General features: G+C 47.5%; 1 protein-coding gene across 2 annotated transcripts; it reads right to left on the minus strand.

The window, feature by feature from the left end:
• Positions 1–6,780: 6,780 nt before the first annotated feature.
• On the minus strand, positions 6,781–22,504 carry Lsm11 (LSM11, U7 small nuclear RNA associated). Of its 2 annotated transcripts, XM_028864248.2 has the most exons (4): positions 22,012–22,504; positions 16,430–16,569; positions 8,407–8,490; positions 6,781–8,019 (listed from the first exon to the last, which is right to left on the minus strand). In XM_028864248.2, exons 1-4 carry the CDS (start codon positions 22,460–22,462, stop codon positions 7,609–7,611), a joined length of 1,086 nt encoding a protein of 361 aa, XP_028720081.1. In that variant the 5' UTR covers positions 22,463–22,504; the 3' UTR covers positions 6,781–7,608. The 2 variants fall into 2 exon arrangements, with proteins under 2 accessions (XP_028720081.1, XP_037056555.1); XM_037200660.1 differs by lacking the exon at positions 8,407–8,490.
• Between the last annotated feature and the right edge of the window lie 486 nt (positions 22,505–22,990).

Genomic DNA, 22,990 nt, shown 5'->3' on the forward strand with positions numbered 1-22,990 from the left:
GATAAGCATTGACACACACACACACACACACACACACACACCCGCCCTGCCTCCACCCTAAAGCCAGCTTTCCTTGGTTAATTATAAACGCTTGTTTGACTCGTGAGCATGTTTGCATCCAGTTCTGCAGTGGTCACTCCATTCTGGGGATGGAGAGAAACCTAAAGACAGCGGCAACTGCTGTCTCAACTGGGCTTTCACACAGCACCGCTGGAACTTTCCATAGGGCACCGCGGAGAAACCAGGCCTTCAAGGCAGTAGTGCAGGGGCCAATCTCCTGCCAGCAGGGGGGGCTGAGAATAGTGACAGCCCCCCTGAAGCGGGATGCTGGGGAACCTCTTTCCTCATTCTAAGTTCATTCCCTCGCTGACTGCCAGCAGTTGGGCTGTCTGAGCCTTAGAATAGGTAAAGACAGCAATCCACATTGCCACAGGGCGGATCACAATTTTTTTTTTCTTGATGTCAAAGCTTGTACACATTTAAGTATGGCTTGCAGCTGGAGACGTGGGTCCTTCTGAGACCTAGTGAAGCAGTTTTCTTTGACCTACTGCCACCTAGTGGCAGTTGAGCAGACTGAGAAAGACATTTAGTTTTATTCAAGAGTAGAAGAGAAGTTTTTTTTTTCAGTTCTTGCTTACAAGCCTGGGTAAAGAACGATTTACTGGCTTTCTACACCCTGGCCAATCTCTGAGGTATGAAACAAACTGGGGAAAAACAGACCTAGAGCTGTGGGTCTTGACCTTCCCCCCTCCTTTTTTTTGAGACAGGGTTTCTCTGTATAACAGCCCTAGCTGTCCTGGAACTCACTCTGTAGACAATGTTGCACAATGTTGCCCCCAAACTCAGAGATCCACCTACCTTTGCCTCCTGAGTGCTGGGATCAAGACATGTACCACCATCGCTCTGCTTCCCTCTCTCCTTTTGTGGTGGTTAGCAAATTACAAATGCAGTTGAGCTCAGGTTAACTCATGTCTTTTAGAGTAGGGCATTGTATTGTCAATTTGAGAAAGAATCAGTGTGTGTGTGTGTGTGTGTGTGTGTGTGTGTGTGTGTGTGTGTGTGTGTTGCACATGCTAGACAAGCACCCTACCACTGAGCTATATACCCTGTCTTTGGAGCTTTAGAGATTAGATCGTGCTATGTAGCCTAGGCTGGCCTCCAACTCCTGACTCTTCTGACTCCACCTCTTGAGTGCCGAGATGGCAGGCATTATGCCATATTTGAGCCAACCTGATATTTATTTGTTCCACTGGGTACTGTGAAAACACAGAGAACAGAGTAAGTCATCAATATAGCAAGCTGTCAGGCCACTCGGTTTCCTTCCATGCATGGAGGGAAGCTGTGCCCCATTCACAGATTTCTGGAAGTGTGTGTAGATCTATTACTCCAATGTTGTAAAACATTCTGAGCGGGTAAGACTCAATGGTGATGTCAGCAGATTGTAAGGAGAGTGGATTAATTCCAGTGACAACGAGGCAGAAGAAATCCACAGGACAATTAGTACAGCTTGGGGGTGGGAGAATTCCAACTTGGGGGAACAAAGCTGTCTCCGTGATGGGGACCCAGATGTGAGCTTTGGCATTAAAAGGCCCCAAGACCACAGCAACAGGACTGCACTTGGCTATAAAGATTTTATTTGGTTATTTGTGCATATGCATGTGTGTGTACATGTGTATGCGTTTGTGGACATGCCCAGGGCACTGTGGTCCTCCTCCTTCACCCTCCCTCTTTCTTTTTTAAAGATTTATTTATTTATTGTATATATAGTGCTCTGTTTGCATGTATACCTGCAGGCCAGAAGAAGGCGTCAGATCTCATTACAGATGGTTGTGAGCCACCATGTGGTTACTGGGAATTGAACTCAGGACCTCTGGAAGAACAGCCAGTGCTCTTAACCTCTGAGCCATCTCTCCAGCCCCACCCTCCCTCCCTCTTTCATGTGAGGTCTCATCCCTGAACTTGGGCTCAACTGTTCTCAGCTAGGCTAGAAGCCAGCCAGCCCAAGTCTCCTGTCTGTCCACCCAGGAGCTGGGGTTACAGATGTATGAGGGACGCCTGGCTTGTTACGTGGGTGCTGAGATCTGAACTCTGATCCTCATGACAGTGAAGCTCTTAACTGTTAAGCCATCTCTCCAGCCCGCTCTTGAAATACTTTAACTTTCTAGATGTGTGTCTTCTCTTGGTAAGAGACCCACCATTTTTCCAGGACTCCCCAAATTAGCAGAGACCAAGCGGCAAGCGAATGGATACAATCATATTTATTACAGTTCCAGACTCCCATTCAACACATACCAAAAGCAGCACATTGCAATCGGAGGTTACTAGCAGCAGGCCCCCACAACAGGAAGGGTCTCGGTTAACCTAACAACAAGGGGTAAGGTAAGGAGGAGGTCAGTTCGGGGTTTACCAGTTGTTGTATGAGCACGGAAACGACAGTCATCCAGTGTCAGTCCTGTCTGTAAACCATCACCAAGTCACGGTGCAGGGGACACAGTTGCCACAGTCTTTACACGTCCATACTGAATAAGCAAATCACTTTTTGTTACTATCTTTTTTTATTGTTTATTTTTGAAACACTTTCCCTCTGTAGCTTAGACTAGCCTGGGTCACAGTGGTCCTCCTGCCTCAGTCTCCTAAGGGCTGGGTTTACAGGTGTGAGTGGTTTAGGATACAGCTTACTGTCTGCCTTCCTGTTGGGAGAACAGGAGGGGAAGAGCTGCTCTGGAACCCAGCTCCACACGACAGGACCAGGTCGTCACCTGTAGCGACCCTTGGAGTGTCCAGACATTTCCTTCAGGGCTCTGAAAACACATCAGACATTTGCTCCCAAGGACTCATACTCAAAAGTGATTTCGATGTGCCAGGAACCACATTCCCAGCTTTCCTAAGGGACACCTTGTGTTTGCAGAAAGTGTTTGGATAGAGCCTGGACTCTGACAGCTTAAAGACCCCACGGGTCCCGGGTGCCCGGAGTTTTCTTGCCCCCATCTTCAGACCACCCATGCCAATTCTTGACAGAGGGCTTTTGCTTTTATTAGGAGAGTGAAATGACAAACGTCTGAAAACTCCTTGAAACACTGGGAGTGACGGGGGGCCCACCCTTCTTCAGATAACTGGGACAGGAGGCTGAGGCTTATCTTAAATCCACCAGTTTGCAAAAAAGTAACAGCTGACCTTCCCACACAGGCCAGGGGAGATGGATTTGCTTTCAGCCACTGAGGAAAAAAAAAGCCTTCTGGGCAAGAAAGACATGGACAGATGAACAGAGTTATTCACAACGGGCTGCATGCATTCCAGATGTAGTTCAGGAAGAGAAAAATAAAAATATCTCTCAAACTACTCAATGTATACCACCAGACTCTCTTTTTCCCATTAACCTGACCTACACACAGCAACCATTTCATTCATAAAAAGTACAGAAGGGAATGAAACGCTTTGGGAGAGCACCAATGACAGCTAGCTGTCTTTGAATTTTAATTTTTTCCTACAGGAAAAACCTACAGGACATTTAAAGAAGCAATTTATAGAGCCAACTGTATTTCATGATTTTGCCTGCGAGGCTGTCATGGAGAAAGTGTAAACAGAAACACAAATACCCACTTCGCATCATGCTGGGTCTATTTCTTTTCTCTTAAAGGGCAGAAGTGTCAGCACAGATCTCTGTGAGGCTGAGGAAGGGGCATTCTTTCCCTGTCAAGACAGATGGGCTGCTCCTGATCTGACCCCAGCTCATCCCAAGGGCTCATGGGCACCCACAATGGAATGTTCTCTGCCTTGATAAGCGCCAAAGAGCAAGGTGCAGACTGCTCCAAATCCCCTGCCTCAGAAGCTAACTTCACAAGCTGCCTGCTGGTCCTAAGAAAGAAACCATCAAGCTTCCCAGACACTAAAACAAACAACCCAGGCGAAAGCTGTGCTGATGTGGAGCACAAGCATGGCTCTATGCACAGAATGGCATGCAGCAGGGCTCTGGCGGCCATTTCTTAATCACGTGACACAGCAGAGCACCCTGGTTCCATATTAACATTGCCCATTTAATGCCTGCTACTTTCAAAACAGTATTTCTGCCCATGACCAGGTTCAGAAGCTGCTGGCTCCTTCCCCAGCTTCCTGTAACCTACACGCACAACATGTCTGAACTTGACCAATGTGTGGTCTTCCCAGGCGGTGTGAGCACCACCAGCAGCTTCTGCAAGCTGAGCACAGACAAACCCAACCATCGTGAGCAGACCACTCTGTGAAGCCAGTCGCTGAGACCTGGGCAGAAATTCTGGCATCTGTGCATGGCTGCCTGTGCCTGTAGGAGCCTGGCTTCCTTTGTCTATTTAAACTGTAGACCTTAGTCCTTGGACATCGCCCAGGACCCCTGTCCTGGATGCTACCTCCCTTAGCCTTGAGCAGGAACCTTTAACAACCTTGTTCAGGTGCTGATGTTTGCCTACTTGTAATTTCTAGTCAAAAGTCCACCAAAACTAAACCGGTAACACTAATAGCTGAGCCAGGGGTAGGGCACCCGTTACCTGCAGCCCTTGGCAGGCAGATCTGTGAGTTTGAAGCCAGCCTGGTTTACATCGTGAGTTTCAGACCAGCCTGAGACTCTGTCTCAAAAAAAAAAAAAAAAAAAAAAAAAAAAGCAAAGCAAAACAAACAAAAACAAAAAAAGCAAGCCAATCGCCAGCTATGCTAATTGCTGGCAAAATTACTCCCTAATAAAGCCACATACTCTTGAAAAGACCTCAACAAGAATGCAGTAATATTCTGTGACTTATTCGGGTGTCTAGAGATGAGTTTGAACAATCGAAGCTGTTTATTCAAAAGTGAAAGTGTTTATTTGAAAGAAAACTCTAATCCCCACAGAACACCAGTGAGGAGGCTCTACTCCATTCTCTATTTGTGGGGCTCCAGAAGGAGGGGGCCTTCTAGTGTCTTCTAGGACTGAACCCACCAGCCCCTTTCCCCAGGGTCTGTCTTTCTCCTAAGGAAAACTTGAGCTGTTTCCACAGCAGCTTTCATTGATTGATTGACTGATTGATTGACCCCTTCACTCATTCACGCCGGGAACTGAACTCTGGGTCTCATGAGCACCAAGCACAGGGCCGACCACTAAGCAACCAGCCCAGTCCAGCCACGACAGTGACTCGTCATGACCTACGTGATATCATTTTTGAGCAGCAATACGTTATTGGAACCTATTCTTTATCTTTGAAAATTTTTCCAATAATAAAGAAAAGGCAATAATTTATTAAATTGACTTATGTGAAAATAATTACCACGCTTTCCACAAAATTACACATTTCCTAGACAGTATTCATTTGGAATCACTGTCCAAATTAAACAAATAAATGGAGAGGAGCTAAAGATAAAGCACACACAATTTTCATGGCTTAGAGTTGTCATGTTGAGTGGAAACTATAAATCAATCCTTAGAGAAATATGGGAGTTATATAGCAACATGAAACTGTCATGTGTATAAAATAAATCAGGAGGGTCACTAGCATGAACAGAAATTCTTTCTATTCTTTTTGATTGCACATTTCTACAGAGTCAGGAAAAAAGAGCATCCATTACAGCTTCTAGCCAAGGGACAAAAGGGCAGACAGGCGAGGAAGGCACACAGGGACACCGGTGGAGATGGAGGCCGTACAGCCCAATGATGACTGGGTAACGGAGATGGGCACAGGAGGCAGACAGGACCTTAGGCTAGAAGACAAGAGTGGTGAGCCGGAGTCTGTACCCAGAGCCTCCACGGACCTCAGAGCATCTGCCCTGCCTTCCCACGTAAACACAATTAGAAACAAGAGCAGAATTAGAAACAAGAGCAGGCAAACAGAAAACAGACAGGAAGCAGCCCACAGAGCCCCCCCCCCTGGGAACAACGCTGTCTTTAGCTGCACATTCTCCCTTCAGTACCACCACAGACACCCCTGAAAAGCAGGGGCCGGGATGTGGGGAGCAGCAAAGAGAGTCACTCTCTCCTTAATGAAGCTGTTCCTTAGACCTGCTTCCCTCTGGAGGAAAGAACAGACCATGGCACACAGCTGCTGAAGATCTCGCAGCCTTCTGATGATGGTTACTAGACCACAAATGACAGCGGGAAGATATCTTTCTTATATAGCACCTGCCCTGTTCATAGGAGAAGAGGATTTTTACAGAGCTATACAATAGAGTAAGGAAAAATTACTCATGGCACTTAGATATGCTTAGAGGCTATAAAACACCTTCTAAAATTCTGCCACAATGCCCTGGTGAGGTAGGTGTCTGATGGGGAAAGGGGGACATCTGCTCACTTTTCATTGTCTGATGAGGCAGTGGTCCAGCTAACCAAACTTTATTTACCCTGCTTCTCAGGAGGCTTACTCACAGGATCCACAAATCCAGCAGGGAAAATGTTCTATTCATACACACATTTGGACTAGTTATCTATTTATTATTCTTACTTTGAACATAAGTTATCTACCATAAAGCAAGTATAAACAAAATTTTGAAATTGCTAACAGTCAGTGTCAAGATGTAGCCCATTCTGTATTGTGATTGAAAAGCATATGGTGATATAATTCAAGTAGGAGCGTCCCTGGGTCCTTTGGTATTCCTGTACTCAAGTCTAAATGGGAGTCAAGTGCCCTCAGAACACACCCATTTGACCTCTAAGAGCCTCACTGGTGTGACACAGGGAATAAAAGCCTATGACCCCTCTTTCATAGCAACACCATTCTGAGAGACTTTCTACACAAGGCCAGCCCCGCCTAGAAAGGGGACTCTCAGGCATGTGATATATGTGTATTTTGAGTTCATGCAGAACTCTCTGAAGTCAGACGCCAAGGTCACATCAGGACAGTTCACACACAACACATGGGGTGATACCACAGAGCACATGCACACTAGCACCATGCCACAGGAGTCAGAGGGGACGACAAGCCACAAGCACGGCACAGTCCCATCTGGTATGCCATGTGCAGAGGCCACCTCTGGTGAGGAGAACACTGACAAGCTTCTGCATTCCTGCCCAGGAGAAGAGGGGGTTCAAAACCGAGCTGTCACCTCGGGCTGCTTAGAGCAACACCTAGCTGCGCTTCACTCCTGCACAAGCCGGTAACTTTCCTAGACCTTATTACTATCCAAGGATGAGAAATTTCACTTCTTGGTCAAAAGAGAATGATGTACAGCAAAGGTCAGTCCCAAGATATGGGTGCAGGGCTCTCAGGCAATTTACACTGTTGCTCATAGATCAAATTCCTGGTGCTCAGAGCACTAGCTTTTAAAAATGAAATCTTTCTTTCTCAGGCATTTCTCACAGTTTCCACAGAGTAGATTCCACTCATACTATAACCCTAAGTCAAAGGGAGCAGCTTATGCTTGAGACTCTGGAGCAGGCAATGACAGCCTGCTGGACACATGTACAGTGAATGGCTTAGGATTGCCTGGTTAGGATTGCTGACCTGTCCTCCCCTCAACACGGCTTCCAGAGGGTGAGCCAGCTCTGTCCTCTGGACGGGCAGGACCAGTGGGAATCACTGCGACTCACACTTTGATTGGGATACTAGGATATAGCATAAGAACAGTTCATGCACTTTATTTCTAAAACCCGAAGGTCATGTGGGGCTGAGCTGGTCACTGTGCAAGATGAACCAGCAGGACATTCTCGCCTCGAATGAAAATCTGATTTATGTGTCGCGTGAATACCTGCTGGTAATCCACCTTGGGCTTTCTCTTTTTCTTTCGGGACTGGCCCCGTGAAAGGGTGGTGGCCCTGGAGAAGGTACCTCCCGCACTGGACCCTTCTGTCCGTGTAGTCCTCCCTGACAGCTCAGACCTGGACTCCTCCCTGGCAGAAGCCTGCAGGGAGGAGGGGACGGAGCGGGAGCGCTTGTGTGAACCCCGGTCAGTGTCTCCTCGTCCCCACACTGAAGCCACCTTCCAAGTGGATGTCTGCGAGTATCTAGACAGGGTGGAGTCTTCCACTGCAGACTTGGAATCTGCTTCCTTTTTGGAGGAATCTTGAAGTTTCAGCCGATCAAACAGCTATAAGGAAAACAGTGACAACTATTAGCTGTGGTAATGCCTACTCTATAACTCTGTCAACATACACAACAAGGTCAGATTCCTTAGCTACATCTTGTGAACTCCTTGCACTGACATTTTCTTAAAGGTAATGGTCACTTTCCAATTTCTGAGTTGACATGACTCAGGCAACTATGACTAGAGAAGAGGTACCCTTATCTCCGTGATACAAAGCTGAACGGCACATATGCAGGTAAGAAGCAGGTGCTTTTGGGATCTGCTGGAAGCATGCAGTGAGGGACTACGACTCTGATACAGACACCTGGTTCCCTGGCAGTGGGCTTGTAATCATGGCGTCTAAGCTAGAAGGCAGGGTGGGTATCCAGGAGGTCAGGGGGAGCTGCCTACCCGTGTGAGAGTCAGCGAAGAATCCCGTTCATAGGCTTTGCCTAACACAGGTTTACGGTAAGTCTCATCCACATCAGTGAGGGCCTGAAGGAGCCCAAAGGGAAGAAAGGGAAAAGGATGTTATTTATAGAGGCTTTGAGAGAAGGCAGGAGAGCATCTAATTACAGCAGAACTAGACAGGTGACTCAGCGTGGTCACAATATGGTAAGGCCTGACGAGGCTGCCTAGGATTTCCAAGCTTCTTCCAGCATATTAGATGCGCTTCTTTGACAATGGCAAGGCTTTACAACCCCATGGTAGATATTCAGAAATTTCAGTGCGCATAAATATGCAGGAAGCTTATGAAAATACAAACACAAGGCTGCTCTTAAAAAAAAAAAAAAAAGTAAGGTTTTTCGTTTGGTTAGTTTGGTTTTTTTTCCCTTCTACCCCAATCCCTCCCCCCTTTTTTTGAGACAGAATCTCATTATATAGACCTGGATGGCCTGGAACTCTCTATGTAAACAGAGCTGGTCTCAAAATCACAGAGGTCCACCTGCCTCTGCCTCTGATGTGCTGGGATTAAAAGTGTGCACTAACACACAGCTAAAAAGCTTTTTACATTTGATTATATGTGGGGAGAAGGTACACGCTGTGAATGTTGCAGCTCTGAGGGGAAAGTCTGGCAGTTGGGAGCCAAGGAATACCACAGAGTCACACTGTACAACAAACCTCACACAAGAGATTTATTAAGAAAGACACAAGATGGTAGCTGCCTCTGCTCAGGAGAGAAGCAGCAGAGAACCAAGTGGAGGCAGGCTTATATAAGGTTTCTTAGGGGCAGAGTTTTCCAGGGTGGAGATTTCCAGGGTGGGGATCTGTGGAATTTCAAGTTCAGTGATTGGTAGGTTTTTGAACCCAGGGATTGGTGGGATTTAGAGCCCAGGGACTTGTGGGATTTAGAGCCCAGAGATTGGTGGGTTTTTCAAGCCCTGGAACTCTGAGCTCATTTACCCTACATATCCCCCCTTTTTTGTGTATTATTAATAAACAATTAGGGATCAAGAAGGGGGCAACATCATTATTAAACTACTTCCTGTTGATTGGGGGGCACCAGAAATTCTTGGGGTGAACCTGACCTTCACAATCAGGATCTAGTCTGAGGTCACAGGCCTCTGGTTCCGTAACCAGGGGCTAATAATCCTGTAATAGCAGCTGACTAAAAGTCTGTTTAGAAATCTTTTGGATCTATTGTTGAAGAAATCTAAACAAAAAGTTCACAAGGCAGGGTGTGATCAGTAAAATTAAAAGGAGGGGGTGAAAGGGAGTTAAGAAAGGCAATATCCAGTTCTCTATTGGACTGGTATCTCCTTCTGGCAACCTGCTGGTGAGCAGTCTCCAGACTCCACCATGTATGTGGGCTGCATATCATTTGCATATAGGTTTCCCGAGCCTTTGATATCTTAACAATAGCAGAGGGAGAGAAAGATAACCGAAATATTTTTTATTACCTTAATGCACTTTATTATGCCTTCAAAACTAAGTTTTCAAATCCTCAGATCTTTTACACTTTCTTAGACCCTCAAAACTTACTGAAACTTTCCCATCCTCAGACCATCATTCACTTTCTTAGATTCTCATTGCAGGTGGGCTGCATTTTCACCAATAGCCTCTCCTGGGTTCTCTTTAGGAACCTCGGTCTCATCACACTGTGACAAGTCTCAGTTGCTCTCCATGACCCCTTCCTGTCATTTTTAAAAACTAATACCACCCAGGTGACTCTTGTATTACAAATTCCAGCTACCAGTTGAGGTACATTCTTATATATGAGTATACCTTATTAAACAAGCATTGTTTTTTAAACCCTATCTTTCATAAACCCTGTTTTTATGATTTTTGTTTTCAGGACAGGAATTTTCATACAGTAAATTTCATACAGAAAACAAGCATGGGAATGTCCTGGAGAAGGAGAGATGAATAAGGGAATTGTAGGGAACTAAATTAGCTTCTGACAGCCTGATATAGAGCAATTTCCAGACCCTCTTAGATGGGCTATTGGCTAGAGGTGTGTATGTTGGGGGGGGTCTCTCGGATGATAAATAGTCACATGTAAGAGCTGCCATGGATACATGCAGATGGGAACAAATAGAGAAGAAGAGAGCAAGTTTATATATATATATATATAAATAAAGGTTTTCCGATCATCTGTTTATGTGGTGGCAGAAGTTGCTCCCACTGAAAATTGAGCATGCCAATTTTGGCCATTGAACTGTACTGAAGCCAAGCTGTTTGTAGTAACAGAGTGAGACTTTAATAAAATCTGAGACCATGGAGAAAGAGAGAAAGGGTCACAAAACAAATTCCACCGGAGGGAGTTTCTACAAGCTCCAAGTGAGAGCTGAGAGACAAGGAATAAGCCCAGAAGGGCGTAGAGAAGCTGTGAGACTTCCAGAGGAGCAAAGAGACAGGAGGGACAGGGTCAGAGGCCCAGAAGGGCTGAAGGAGGGAGGCTGCAGGACTTAGCGGGCAGCTTCTGGGGGAGGAGGCCAGGAAACAGGCTAGAGAGTTGTTCCCTGTGGTGGGGGGCCCTGGAGAGCTAGCAGGCTCCAGGAGCCAGAGAAAGGACACTTACAGAGTAGGGGAGGAGAGATGGATGGTGAGAGCAGGTGGAGGAAGAAGCAGCTGAAGAGGCAGACTCTAGTATGGTGGGTGGCAGAGGCCAGCAGAAACCAATGCTCGTGCACACCTTAAGAGAGTCAGTTTGCAAGGCTGAGGTGGGGGCATGGCAGAAAGGTAAGTATGGCATCCTTTACCAATGCCACCTGAAGAGACAGAACTCAGGAAGGAGGTAACGTCTGGAGAAGCAGGGACAGGTGGTGGAGAGATGACAGTACTAAGTGACCCAAAGGGTAACTTCTTTGATTCAAATATAAGAAGCTCGGCTGCAGCCAGAATGCAGACAAGATGCCCATCCTTGGACAGTGTGGTCTAATTTTTTCAACAGATGCAAAGGAAGGTCCCACAGAGGGAGAGCTGTGGCTGGTTTAGGCTGGGTAAGGGGAGACAGAGGGCGTCCTATGGTGGAGCGGAAGTGAGTAGTGGGAGGACCAAGGGCTGCCAGTGAGCTGAGAGTGGGCACCCTGAGAAGGTTGATTTAGGTGGCAGCCTATTGCTGAGGAGGGAGAAAGGGAGACCCAAGAGGCCAGGGGTGGGGTGGTCACTTTTAATCAATATAGGAGTGAAGTCATATGGCAAATTACATTCTTTCTAACCCTAGCAAGATGGCTGTCAGCCACATGGCTGCCTCCATCCCAGTGGGGGACAGCGGCTAAGACGGCGGCAAGCCACGTTTCCTTTAAGATTACCTGTGTATAGACTTTTTAATTGTCAACCCCAGGGTTACGAGGTTTTTTGTTTGTTTGTTTTTGTTTTTGTTGTTGTTGTTTTTTGAGACAGGGTTTCTGTGTAACAGCCCTGGCTGTCTTGGAACTCACTTTGTAGACCAGGCTGGCCTTGAACTCACAGAGATCCATCTGCCTCTGCCTCCTGGGTGCTGGGATTAAAGGTGTGCACCACCATGGCCAGCTCAGTGTTACAAGTTTTAAATTAACCCTTTTGTTGCAGAGTTTACAGATTTTTTTGCCACCGCCCAGCAGTTTACAGATTTTTAATCATACCCAATACGCTTACAACTCTTGAGGAACAGAAAGTTTACACAGCTGGGGTGTGGTGGCGCACACCCTTAATCCCAGAACTCAGGAAGCAGAGGCAGGCGGATCTCTGAGCTGGAGGCCAGTCTAGCATACAAAGTAATGCCAGGACAGCCAGGGCTACGCAGAGAAACAAACAAACAAAAAACAATGAAAAGAGGGATCAAGAGGGGAGCTAGCCCAGGGCTTCCTTCATATAGCTTGGCAAGCATTTTGCCACTGACCAACATCTCCAGCCCTTACACTCCAAAAAGTTTGCACAACAGTCTTACAAATCTTGAGATAAGATTTACACCACAGCAAAAGTTTTAGAGTTAAACCAAAACCAAAAGGGTATGAGATGAGTAGCAATGGTCCACACTGGGAATAGTCTGTTTCTTTATTTAGTTTTGTTCTCCTTTCTCTGTCATGCAGCAGATGGCTGGCTTGATATGGGATTTTGGAGGAAACCTTTAAACAAGCATGCTTGGGTCTAGAGGAGAGGGAGCCATAACCCCAGTTCCAGAGCCAGCATTTAATTGAAGTGGGATGGCATAAAACAACGGTTTAACGCCACCCATCCCAAAGACACCTGGATGCCTATAAAACAGAACCCTGGAGGCTGAGAACCAACAAGGCTTAGAGATGGGAACGTTTTGAGTCCTGGCTACAGACAGGATGATGCAGGGTGTGTGCAGGGTGTGTGCCCGGGTGTGCATGGGTGTGCATGCTGCAGCTGCCCTGCTCCTTTGCTCTCCCTCCTTGGCTCTGGCTCCCACTTTGCACCACACTTACAGATCCACTCCCGGTAATGGCAACTTAAAAAACAGGGCATTCACACCGTGTCGGGGGAGACCAGACAAAAACAAACAGGGCTTAGAGCCGAAAAAGGAGAAAGCTTGAATATAGGGAATGGGGAATAGTTTTCCATTTCCTCATCACTCTCAGTATTTGTAAAGGTCCAGAATACATTAGAATCTGGGGTGTCACTAGGAGGCCATTTGGGCTGATGATCTAAGGGGTGTTAAGGCCAAATTTGATTGTGAAGGTGAACAAGTTTAAGGCCTTCAGGTCAGGTGCCAGAGGCTGAAGGTTTTTTAAACGGCATCCAAGGGTTGGAGGGGGGGAGGGGGAGAGGGTATAGAAGACACTGTTCCCATGGACGGGGGTGAGGGTGAGAGGAAAAAACATCACTGCAGCCTGTAGTCCAGGGCATCCACAGGATTCAGGAAGGACTGAAGGAGGACCAAGCCATTCCATGGGTTATCACTACACTCAACAGGGGTCATGGCTAACAGCCCGATGAGGAGTACCAGGGCTTTCCAGGAGGCCTGAAGGCTTGCCTAGAAGCAATGAGAAAACTGAGCTCAGGGACGAGGTCTCATCAACAGGGAACCATCAAGAACCAAGTCAAAAAAAGACATGAGGGCTGAGAGAAGCTGAAGGCAGCTTCGAGGGAGAGATGGAAAAGGAGGGAACAGAAAGGGGTGCAACAGCACAGTTGGGCCTAAGGAAACTGCAAGATTGCAGCTCCAAGGTATGTGTGTGGGGGATCATGTGAAGAGGGCCAGCTCAAAGAGTGTGGCTGGGGGTACCTCTGCCTCCAGAAGAGTGTCAGATGCTCAACGCTCACTTCCTTGAACTCAGGGAAGCCGTTACACAGACCTAAGGGAGAACTTCAGACTAGTGGATGGGGTGTCAAGGGATCAGTGGACTGGAGATGAGGGATAGGGTCCCAGTGCTGCAGCCGGGGGGGGGGGGGGTGGGGGGAGCTCAGGCACAGACGAGCTTATGAGTCACAAAACCAATGTAAGGGTTACATCTCTGAGGGGCAGACTTTCCCGATGGAAGTGTTACAGCTCTGTGGGGAAAGGTATCCTGGGAGGCAGAAGCCAAAGAAGACAACACAGTCACATGTACAACAAACCTCACATAAGAGATCATTGGGAGAGACACAAGGGGGTGGCCAGAAGCGGCAGGGAACTGAGCAGGAGGCAGGCTTTATATAGGGTTTCTTGGGATGTGTGTGTGTGGGGGGGTTTCCAGGATGGAGAATTCCAGATTGGGACCTGGTGGAATTTTGGGGCTCAGGGATTGGTGAGTTTTTGAGCTTAGGGAATGGTGGGTTTTGGGACCCAGAAGTGGGCTTGGACCTTTTACCCTACAAAGAAGGCTTATATAGGGTTTCTTGGGGGTAGAGTTTTCCAAGGTAGAGATTTCCAGGGTGGGCATCGGTGAGATTTCAAGTCCTGAGCTTGGGTGAACCCAGGCATTGGTGGGATTTTGAGCTCAGGAACTCGTGGGTTTTCAAGCCCTGGAAGCAGGCTTTCTACCCTACACACATGTGCTATGGTGGGCACAGAAGTCAGATGATGATCAGGACTCAGTTCTTGCTTTCTACCAGTGGGATCTGGGGATCAAATCTTGTCTTCAGGCTTGATGGCCAGCACTTTACCTGCCTGAGTCATTTCATCAGCCCCAAGGCCATTATTAGAGATCTAGTGTGCTGTTCAACAGAAACCCTAGGTGGTTCTGCTGCAGGACAGCTATAAACCACATGCTAAGAGGCATGACTACTCCTTTATACTTCTCATTTTCAGTGAGTCTGAGGTTCACCAGGGTGACATGAAAAATGACAAAATCATTTTTCATCAACAAGATCAGCATCAGCCTCACAGGATAACTGTAAGGATCAGTGAAATTATGCAATTTACTCTGAAAAATGCAAACTCACCCTACAAAGCTAAAGAAACAGTAATTATGACCACTACTGTCAATAAATACATTCTCTTTAATTCTTCCCCCAGGGCCAGATATGGTGGCTCACCCCTGTAATCCCAGGCAGGAGACTGAGGCAGGATGACTGCTGTAAATTCAAGGCCAGTCTAGGCAGCATGATGGATTCCAGGTTACAGAGTGAGATCCTGTCCGGAAAGACAAATAAAGAAACTTGGCTCAGCCGGGCGGTGGTGGCGCACGCCTTTAATCCCAGCACTCGGGAGGCAGAGCCAGGCGGATCTCTGTGAGTTCGAGCTAGCTGGTACCAAGTGAGCTCCAGGAAAGGCGCAAAGCTAAGCAGAGAAACCCTGTCTCGAAAAAAACCAAAAAAAAAAAAGAAACTTGGCTCTTATCAAGAATAAAATCATCACAGGATGTTAGCCTACTTTTTGAAATGAGAAATCTGAGGCTCAGAGGCATTACCAAATGATGAAGCCTCTAGGATTCAAATTCCGTAACAATTAAAAGAAGGGTTTCAAACCAGACATGGTGATGATGCATGCTTTTAATCCTAGTACTTGGAAGGCAGAGGCAGGAGGATCTCTGTGAGTTTGAGGCCAGCATGGTCTACAGCGATAGTTCCTGGACAGCTAGAGCTACATAATAAAGAGACCCTGTCTCAAACAAACAAACAAACAAACAAATAATATGAGCAGGGTTTGGGTTTTAGGAGCCATAAAGACTCAGGCTAAAACCTGGTTCTTTCTTAACAGTAGATAGGGCATAGATCCAACTTCTCTGGACTCAGTCTTTATCTATAAAAGGTACAGTAGAACCAGCAGCTCATCCATGAAGAGATATGAAGGGAGACAGGGGAGGAACGGCTGCAAGTTTGAGGCCAGGCTCCACTACAGGGTGTGTGTGTGCTCAAGGAGGCCAGAAGTCAAGCCCCGGTGTCCCATTCCTCAGAAGCTGTTCCTCTTGGTTTTGGAGACAGGGAGAGAAGGATGGCCGTCAGGCATGGTGATGCACACCTTTAATGGCAGCACTCAGAAGGCAAAGGCGGGCGAGAAAGTCTGAGTTCTGGGCCAGCCTAGTCTGTATAGTGAGTTCCACCAGGAGTACATAGTGAGACTCTGTTTACAGCCTGGTTTAGAGAGGTAGTTCCAGGGCAGCCAGGACTACATAGAGAAACCCTGTCTTCAAAACAAAACAAAACAAAACAAACAAACAAAAAGAATGGCTGGTAGTCAGCCTATTCAAAATTACTAAATGATGACATAATTGTTCCTTAAGGTTAGGTTTCTCAACCTTAGCACTAAGGGCACACAGGATAAGACAGTTCATTGTTTGGCGGAGGGAGGCTGTCTTGGCAGCAGTCCAGCATCTCCCACAGATGTGACTACCAAAAAGATAATTAAATCTCCATACACTGTCCCCTGGTCCTGGGAGGGACAGAAGAGCCAAACTGCCCAGGCCAAACACCCCTGCTCTAAGGGAAGGGAGCAGAAAAGCTGTTTTCATTGGTGACTGTCAAGATGTATAAGATTTCAATTGAGAAGTTATTCTTAGGGCTTTGATTAACAAGGTTAAGCATGCCCTTGAGACACATAGGAGACTTAAGAAAGGCTACTTACCATATTCCAGAACTTGTCAAATGCAACCAGGAAGCCTGTGCAGACACCCCGAAGTCCCTTGAAGGTGCGGATGTGGACATTCACCTTAACTCCCTCTCGGATACAGCGGTGGAGTTCCCCCAGAGGGCTACCTTCATGCACTGAAACAGAAGCCCTTGGTCAGTGAAGGGTAACACCTGCCTCCACTGGCAGGCCAGCCCAGCACACCCGGCACACCCGGCACACCCAAGGCAACCCCACTTTCACCAACAGAAGCCTTGTGAGTGGCAGGATTAGTACCGCCAACACATTCCAAAGAGAGGCCAGATTCCAACAGACTGTGGAAAAGCCACATTCGTAGCTCAAATCTAAATCTTTCACTATCTATAAATGTCTCCTCTACTTGATGATGACAGTGATTCTAAGATGTACCATCACTTTTAAAAAACGTCTGCAGGCAAAAAAAGAAATAAAGGGGAATGCTCGCACTAGTTGCCGGGTTCTTCCGAGTCCTGTGTTTTTCAGGATACTTCTGGTGAACTGTAACCCTGGCTCAATCCTCTTGTGAACCAAAAGCCAATTCAAGTGTTTGAAAGCAATAAACTGTCTCAAGCTGCCTCTAAATCCATGCTACCCCTCAAAGGAAATGGCTTTCGGAGAATTTAATATTATTCATTAAAACAAAAACAACGTATCTTAAACCAGGCATGGTGGCACGCACCTTTAATTCCAGCACCCAGGAGTCAGAGGCAGGGGGATCTCTGAGTTCAAGGCCAGCCTGGTCTACAGAGTGAGTTCCAGGACAGGAAGGGCTACATAGACAAACCCTGCCTCAAAAAACCATAAATAAATAAATATAAAAATAAAAACCTATTTTAAAAATATGACCATTATAGTTATTTCTTCGGGTGCAGAGAGTTGTTCATCTGAGTAATTTGATATTACGTGCAATCAAAGTCTAAAGTTGTAAACTGGATGTGGTGGTACATGCTTTTAATCCCAGTACTTAGGAGGCAGATTCAGGCAGATCTCTGTAAATTCACATTTAGCTGTTCAGAAAATGTAAATTTGTTTCGATGTTATAATTTTATCTATTTTATTTTAATCAATATGTTGTTATGGCTGCCTTTAAGATGAATTATATATTTTTTAAATTTAAAATTTCTCTTTTTCCATTTGTCATATATAATAGTAGGTTTCAAACATGGCATCCTGTTTGTTTTTGTTGTGGAATGCCTTTTGATGTGTAGCCTGTAGGAGCTCCTGAAGTTACTGGCATTTCAATGTACATCTTCACACTGGGAGGAAATGGATGTCTGCTGAGCGTCCGGTTCCTCAGAGTCCTAACAAGCACCTTGTGAACACAGCAATGTGACCATGCAAGGGAGGAATAACGGGCAAGAAAGATCCAGTTCTCAGGGTGAGAGATTCTCTTGCAGACCTTGGGGCAGTGACAGGCTTTTCTTACTTCACGTCAGTTTCTCTTTTGTGCTCTGCTGGTTCTAGTATTCAAACAGACAGACACTTCCCCAAAGAACCTCAATACATTTTAAAATAAAAACTTCATTATTGCTAGGAGTATAAGAGAGAACAGTCTTGGACTTCAGTTCAGATAACTGATTTCCTCATTCATGAGTTGGTGTAGAAATGAATACTGTGACAAATGAAGGAAAATCCTCCTGGAAGGAAATGACTCAACAGACGAAAGTGGGAGTCTATGTGACAGATTGGAAATGAGGTAACCCAGTACAGTCGCAGGCGAAAACTGACAGATTGGAAATGAGGTAACCCAGTACAGGCGCAGGCGAAGTGATAGAAACATTGGTCTCAGAAAGGAAGCAGAGAATGCTGCTGGTCATTGATGTGTCTTTTGGCAATGGCGTTGAACCCTTGGTAAGTGTGTATGTGTGCGTGTACATGCACACACCTGTATAGATCTGTGTGTGTCACAGACTTTCTGAAATCAGGTGTGTAAGCAGCATTCAGACCCTTACTCAGGGTAACCTTGGTAAGTGACCTTTTCCTTATAAGTTTAAGTTTCCTCATTTGTAAAGGGAAATTGGACTAGTGACCTTCTAGATCACTTTGGGGAATAGGTCTCTGTAATTCAATTGATTGAAACACATCACAGGTCACCCAGGGCACACTTATGGCTGTCATGAGTAGAGGAGGTAATCCTCCCTTGTCTGAGGACATCTGCAGGATGGATGTGGTCATCTGGAGAGGTTGTGAGGTTGAAGTAGTGTCTCCTGGAGCCATTATAGAGTGACATTGTAGGGCTGAAGTCCAGTCTACCACGGTGACAGCTGTCGGTGTGACGGCCTCCAAACAGGCCTAACAACTCCAGAGATTCCTGTGACCAGACTGACCACAACCTGGGGTGACATGTCCCAGGTGGCTGAAACAAAGTGTTGCTGGGCAGACACGAGGCATTAAAAGTAGCCATAGTTCCGGCTGGACGGTGGTGCACACCTTTAATCCCAGCACTCTTAGGAGACCGAGACAGGCAGATCTCCGTGAGTTCGAGTCCAGCCTGGTTTACAGAGTGAGTTCCAGGACAGCCAGAGCTATGTAGAGAAATGGTCTCAAAGAGGGGGAAAGTAGCCATAGTTCCTAACAACTGTCCTCCAGTTGTGCAAGTGGCGGGTAGATTGGCGGCTCCAGAGTTTCTGAGAAGGTGGTGCTGGAGTAAGAGTCCAGTCACCACCTTACCTAGTGTAGACCTCAGGAGTGGCAACAAGGTCCTTCACAGCATCACTGGACTAGGGACCACACAGATAACAACAGAAGTTCCTATCTGACCTACTACGCTGCCCGACACAATGGCTTGGCTGCCCAGGCAGTGTGGGCTACAGAAGGATGCTGGGAAGGTTGACAGCTGCCAATTAAAAGACTGAAATGCTCACGCGTTCACAACTTCAGTCATTTAAAAAGGTAAATGTAACACGGATCACTAAATGGTCTTATTAATTAAAAAAAAAAAAAAAAAGGAACAACAAAAAACCCGGTGCCAGACATTGGGGTGAAAGCTGAAAGATCAGAGAAACAGAACAAGCCAGCCAACCTCACCTCGCCAACTCCTCAGCTGATTCTGTTTCCACAAATCCTCAGACTGGAAGCCTCTGAGTCCTCATCCCTAAGGGTCTCAGTTGAACTGCTGCTCAGAACCCTCTAGTTCCTGGTCCTCACACCTTATATACCTTTCTGTTTCCTGCCATCACTTCCTGGGATTAAGGGCGTGTGTCCTTCCCAAGCAAAGACGTGAGAGCTCAAGTACTGGGATTAAAGGTGTGTGCCACCATGCCTGGCTCTGTTCCCTGTGTGGCCTTGAACTCAGAGATCCAGATGGAGCTCTGCCTCCCGAGTGATAGGATTAAAGGTATGTGCCACCACTGTCTGGCCTCTGTGTCTAATCTAGTGGCTGGCTCTGTCCTCTGATCCCCAGATAAGTTTTATTTGTTAGAGCACAAATAAAATATCACCACAGGTAAACAGAATATTAAGGCATGCTCACAGCAAAGATCTACCACAAGGTTCACCTGCTTTTCTGGTGAGCTTTATCTAGTACTGCCTAACCCAAGTACCCCCACGGAAGGCTGGGTCCTCCTGGTGCTCACAATTATCTCACTCCAATTTATGGCTGAAGAGGCTCAACAGCATGAAAGTAATTTGTTCAACTAACCCTCTATACAATAATCAGTCACAAGTATTCTGACCTTTAATGATGTCAACCTGGAAATAATAATGACCGCCACTACAGGAACCCAGACAGCAGACATTGTGGAAACCTCCCCTACTAGAGAATGTCACTGTTGCAAATGTTTTCAAAGTGTTGATAAACTTAACCCTTACAGTGACAGAGCGACACTACCTCTGTTGGAAACATTACCGTGTTGGAAACGTCAGGTCCAGGGGTGTAACTTGCCTAAAATACAACTGTTAGTCGATGAAGCCAGCTTTCAAACCAAGGGGAACGCTATACATCTGTGAAAATGCTGGCCTCTGCTACATGTTAAGCACACTGAATAACTTGAGTTTTGAAAACTGTGTTTTCATCCACGTCCTTCTATAACTTCAAATCCTAAAGGTGACCCTTGGAAAAACTCCTTAACAAATCGAATCCTCTGACTTTAATCATTTACTCGCTTTCTGAAGGTGATTCTTTGTGGTATCCACCCATCTCTCACGGTACGCCCAACTGCTTCACGTTTTTCCAGTGATGAGGGCTAATACTACAAGGTCTTGACTCCAGAAATGAACTTACGAGAACCCAGATGAAGCTGGTCTTCACACAGTCCTAACACTGGAGAACCAGAAACACTCTTCAGTGTTTCCCTTGACAATCTTGGTAGCAAGGCAGTAAGAAGAATGGAGGGGAATAAATGTTACACTCTTGCCACTTGGGTGCAATTCAACAAGCTAACAGTGGCAGAACACACAGCAAAAGAAGGTACTGTGACTGCTCGTTCCAGAACCCTGCACACTCTGTCTTTCTGCTACTGCTGTACAAGTCAGCTCTGGAAAAGCGGAGCTGGGCAGGGAGGCTCTGGTACATTCTGTCATCCAACAAAGGCACCAGCAGCCGTACACAGCTTTTCAGGATGTTTCTCTCCTAATAAACAAATTTCTAGGAACATGACAAAACAAAATCTCTTGCTGAGTTCACTCCTCTTGTCCAAAAGAAGTCCCTTTAACATTGTAACGCTTTAATTAGCCGGCTACAGAAGCTCTGACTGGCTAAGTAGGTCATTGTGTTCACAGGGCACATGTCAGAACTATTTGGTATAACCCTAGGCTGTTTTTATTCCATTTATACAAGACCTAACTAGCACATTAGAACCTTTGCTGTTTACAGCTTCATCCCGAGGATCGATTAGGAAGCTGCAAGAAATGCCTTTGTGCCATTTACACCTTCAGAATTTAAAACAATCTGCACACTGGCCGACTTGAGCCTGACAGATATGCTGCCCCAGCCAGGGGCTGTAAAACCACACCTGTGATTTGGTGGCATCCTGTGTCTGCGGCATTCGAACACTAGTGATTTAGTTAATACGAACATAAGTGGATCAAGTCCCCCGCAGCCAATTTTGCAAACGGCACCCCAGGCACCCCAGGCGGAGCTGTCACTTCCCATGCTGGGATATGAAATGCCTCTCGCGCTATGAGAACAGATCTATCGCCTCACTCCCCACCCGACTGACCCTCAGATTCCATTCACCTTAAGACTGGCTGTGCTTCAACACAACTTCTATACGTCTCCTGCTCACCTCCCTGCAGTGGGTCCCCAAGACCTGTCATCACTTCTGCAGACCTCTAATGCTCCCCAAACTGTCTGCAAAGCCCCACAATCGCTCCGCATGCCTCATGCCTCCCGCAGCCCCTCTGCAGCTGCTCTCCTCCACCTGGGAACACTCCTCCAGATCTCCATCAATGGCCCCTGCAGATCTTCTTCCCCCGTGGGTCGTTACTCTCCCTCGTCCTCAACTCGTGCAGAGCCTCTGTGTCCCGCAGGCGACCCTCCCCGCGCCCCCACGACCCCCGAGACTCCCGCGGACGACCTCTGCCAACCCTCCCTAGACCTCCCGCCGCGCCGCAGCACTCACAGGGCATTCGCGTGAGCACATTGCGCGGCGCCTTCTTGCTGCGCCCCGGGCCCTGGCGTCGAGCCCCGGCCGCGCCGTCCGCGTCCTCCTTGACCACCATGAGGCGGCGCAGACGCTGGATGCGCTCGGGATCTGGGGTGGGCGCGGCGCGGCGCCGGGCCCTGCTCGAGGTCCCGGCTCCCGTGGAGGTTCCGGTGGAGGTTCCCGCCGAGGCCGGCTCCCCGGTGCCCCGCGCCCGGCCGCGCCCGGTGCGCCCGCCCTTCAGGAAGCTCTCGTACTCCGCCACGTTGTTAAAGCAGGGCGCGTTGGGGTAGGGGATGGGAGGCAGGCGCGGCGAGTACAGGGCCAGCAGCGGGTCGAAGCTGTAGGAGCTGACGTCCAGCCGCGGGCTGGGCGGGCTGGCCGGGCTGCCGGCGCGAGCCGACCTCGCCCCCCACTCGCGCTCCTCCATGTTTGAAAGGCCCGCAAGCCGAGGCCGATGGGAGGGAGGAAGGAGCCGGGCAGGCAGAGGGCGGCACTGCGCAGCCGCAGCCGCGGCTTGGGGGGTGTGTGAGGGGGGAACGCACTGTGCAGCCGCTGTCACCAGGAGGCAGCATCGACCAGCTCCGGAGAGCTGCAGGGGGCGTGGCGCGGGGTGGGGGCGTGGTGAGAGGCGTGACCTGCTCGGGCCTCGCTCCGCCCCCACAGACGGCTGATAGGTTGAAGCTGTCCCCTGACCTTTGTCTTTTGTTACTGAAGTAGATACTGTTTCTTAGTCCTCATTTCCCCCCTCCCATTGACAGTTATAATCTTTTCTGAATTTGAGATCTAACGTCAACAAAATGCGCAATTAGGGACAAATTATTCAAAAACAAAGCCAACATTCTGGGGGCAGTACAAAAATTGATCATTTATTTTAAAAAAACTCATTGATACTTAACTGACAGCTTTAGGGCGTTTGAAGCTGCGGGCTGGACCCTGAGACCCGCATTTTAAAGTC

The sequence above is a fragment of the Peromyscus leucopus genome, chromosome 8b (assembly GCF_004664715.2).
Source record: "Peromyscus leucopus breed LL Stock chromosome 8b, UCI_PerLeu_2.1, whole genome shotgun sequence".
NCBI lineage: Eukaryota > Metazoa > Chordata > Mammalia > Rodentia > Cricetidae > Peromyscus > Peromyscus leucopus.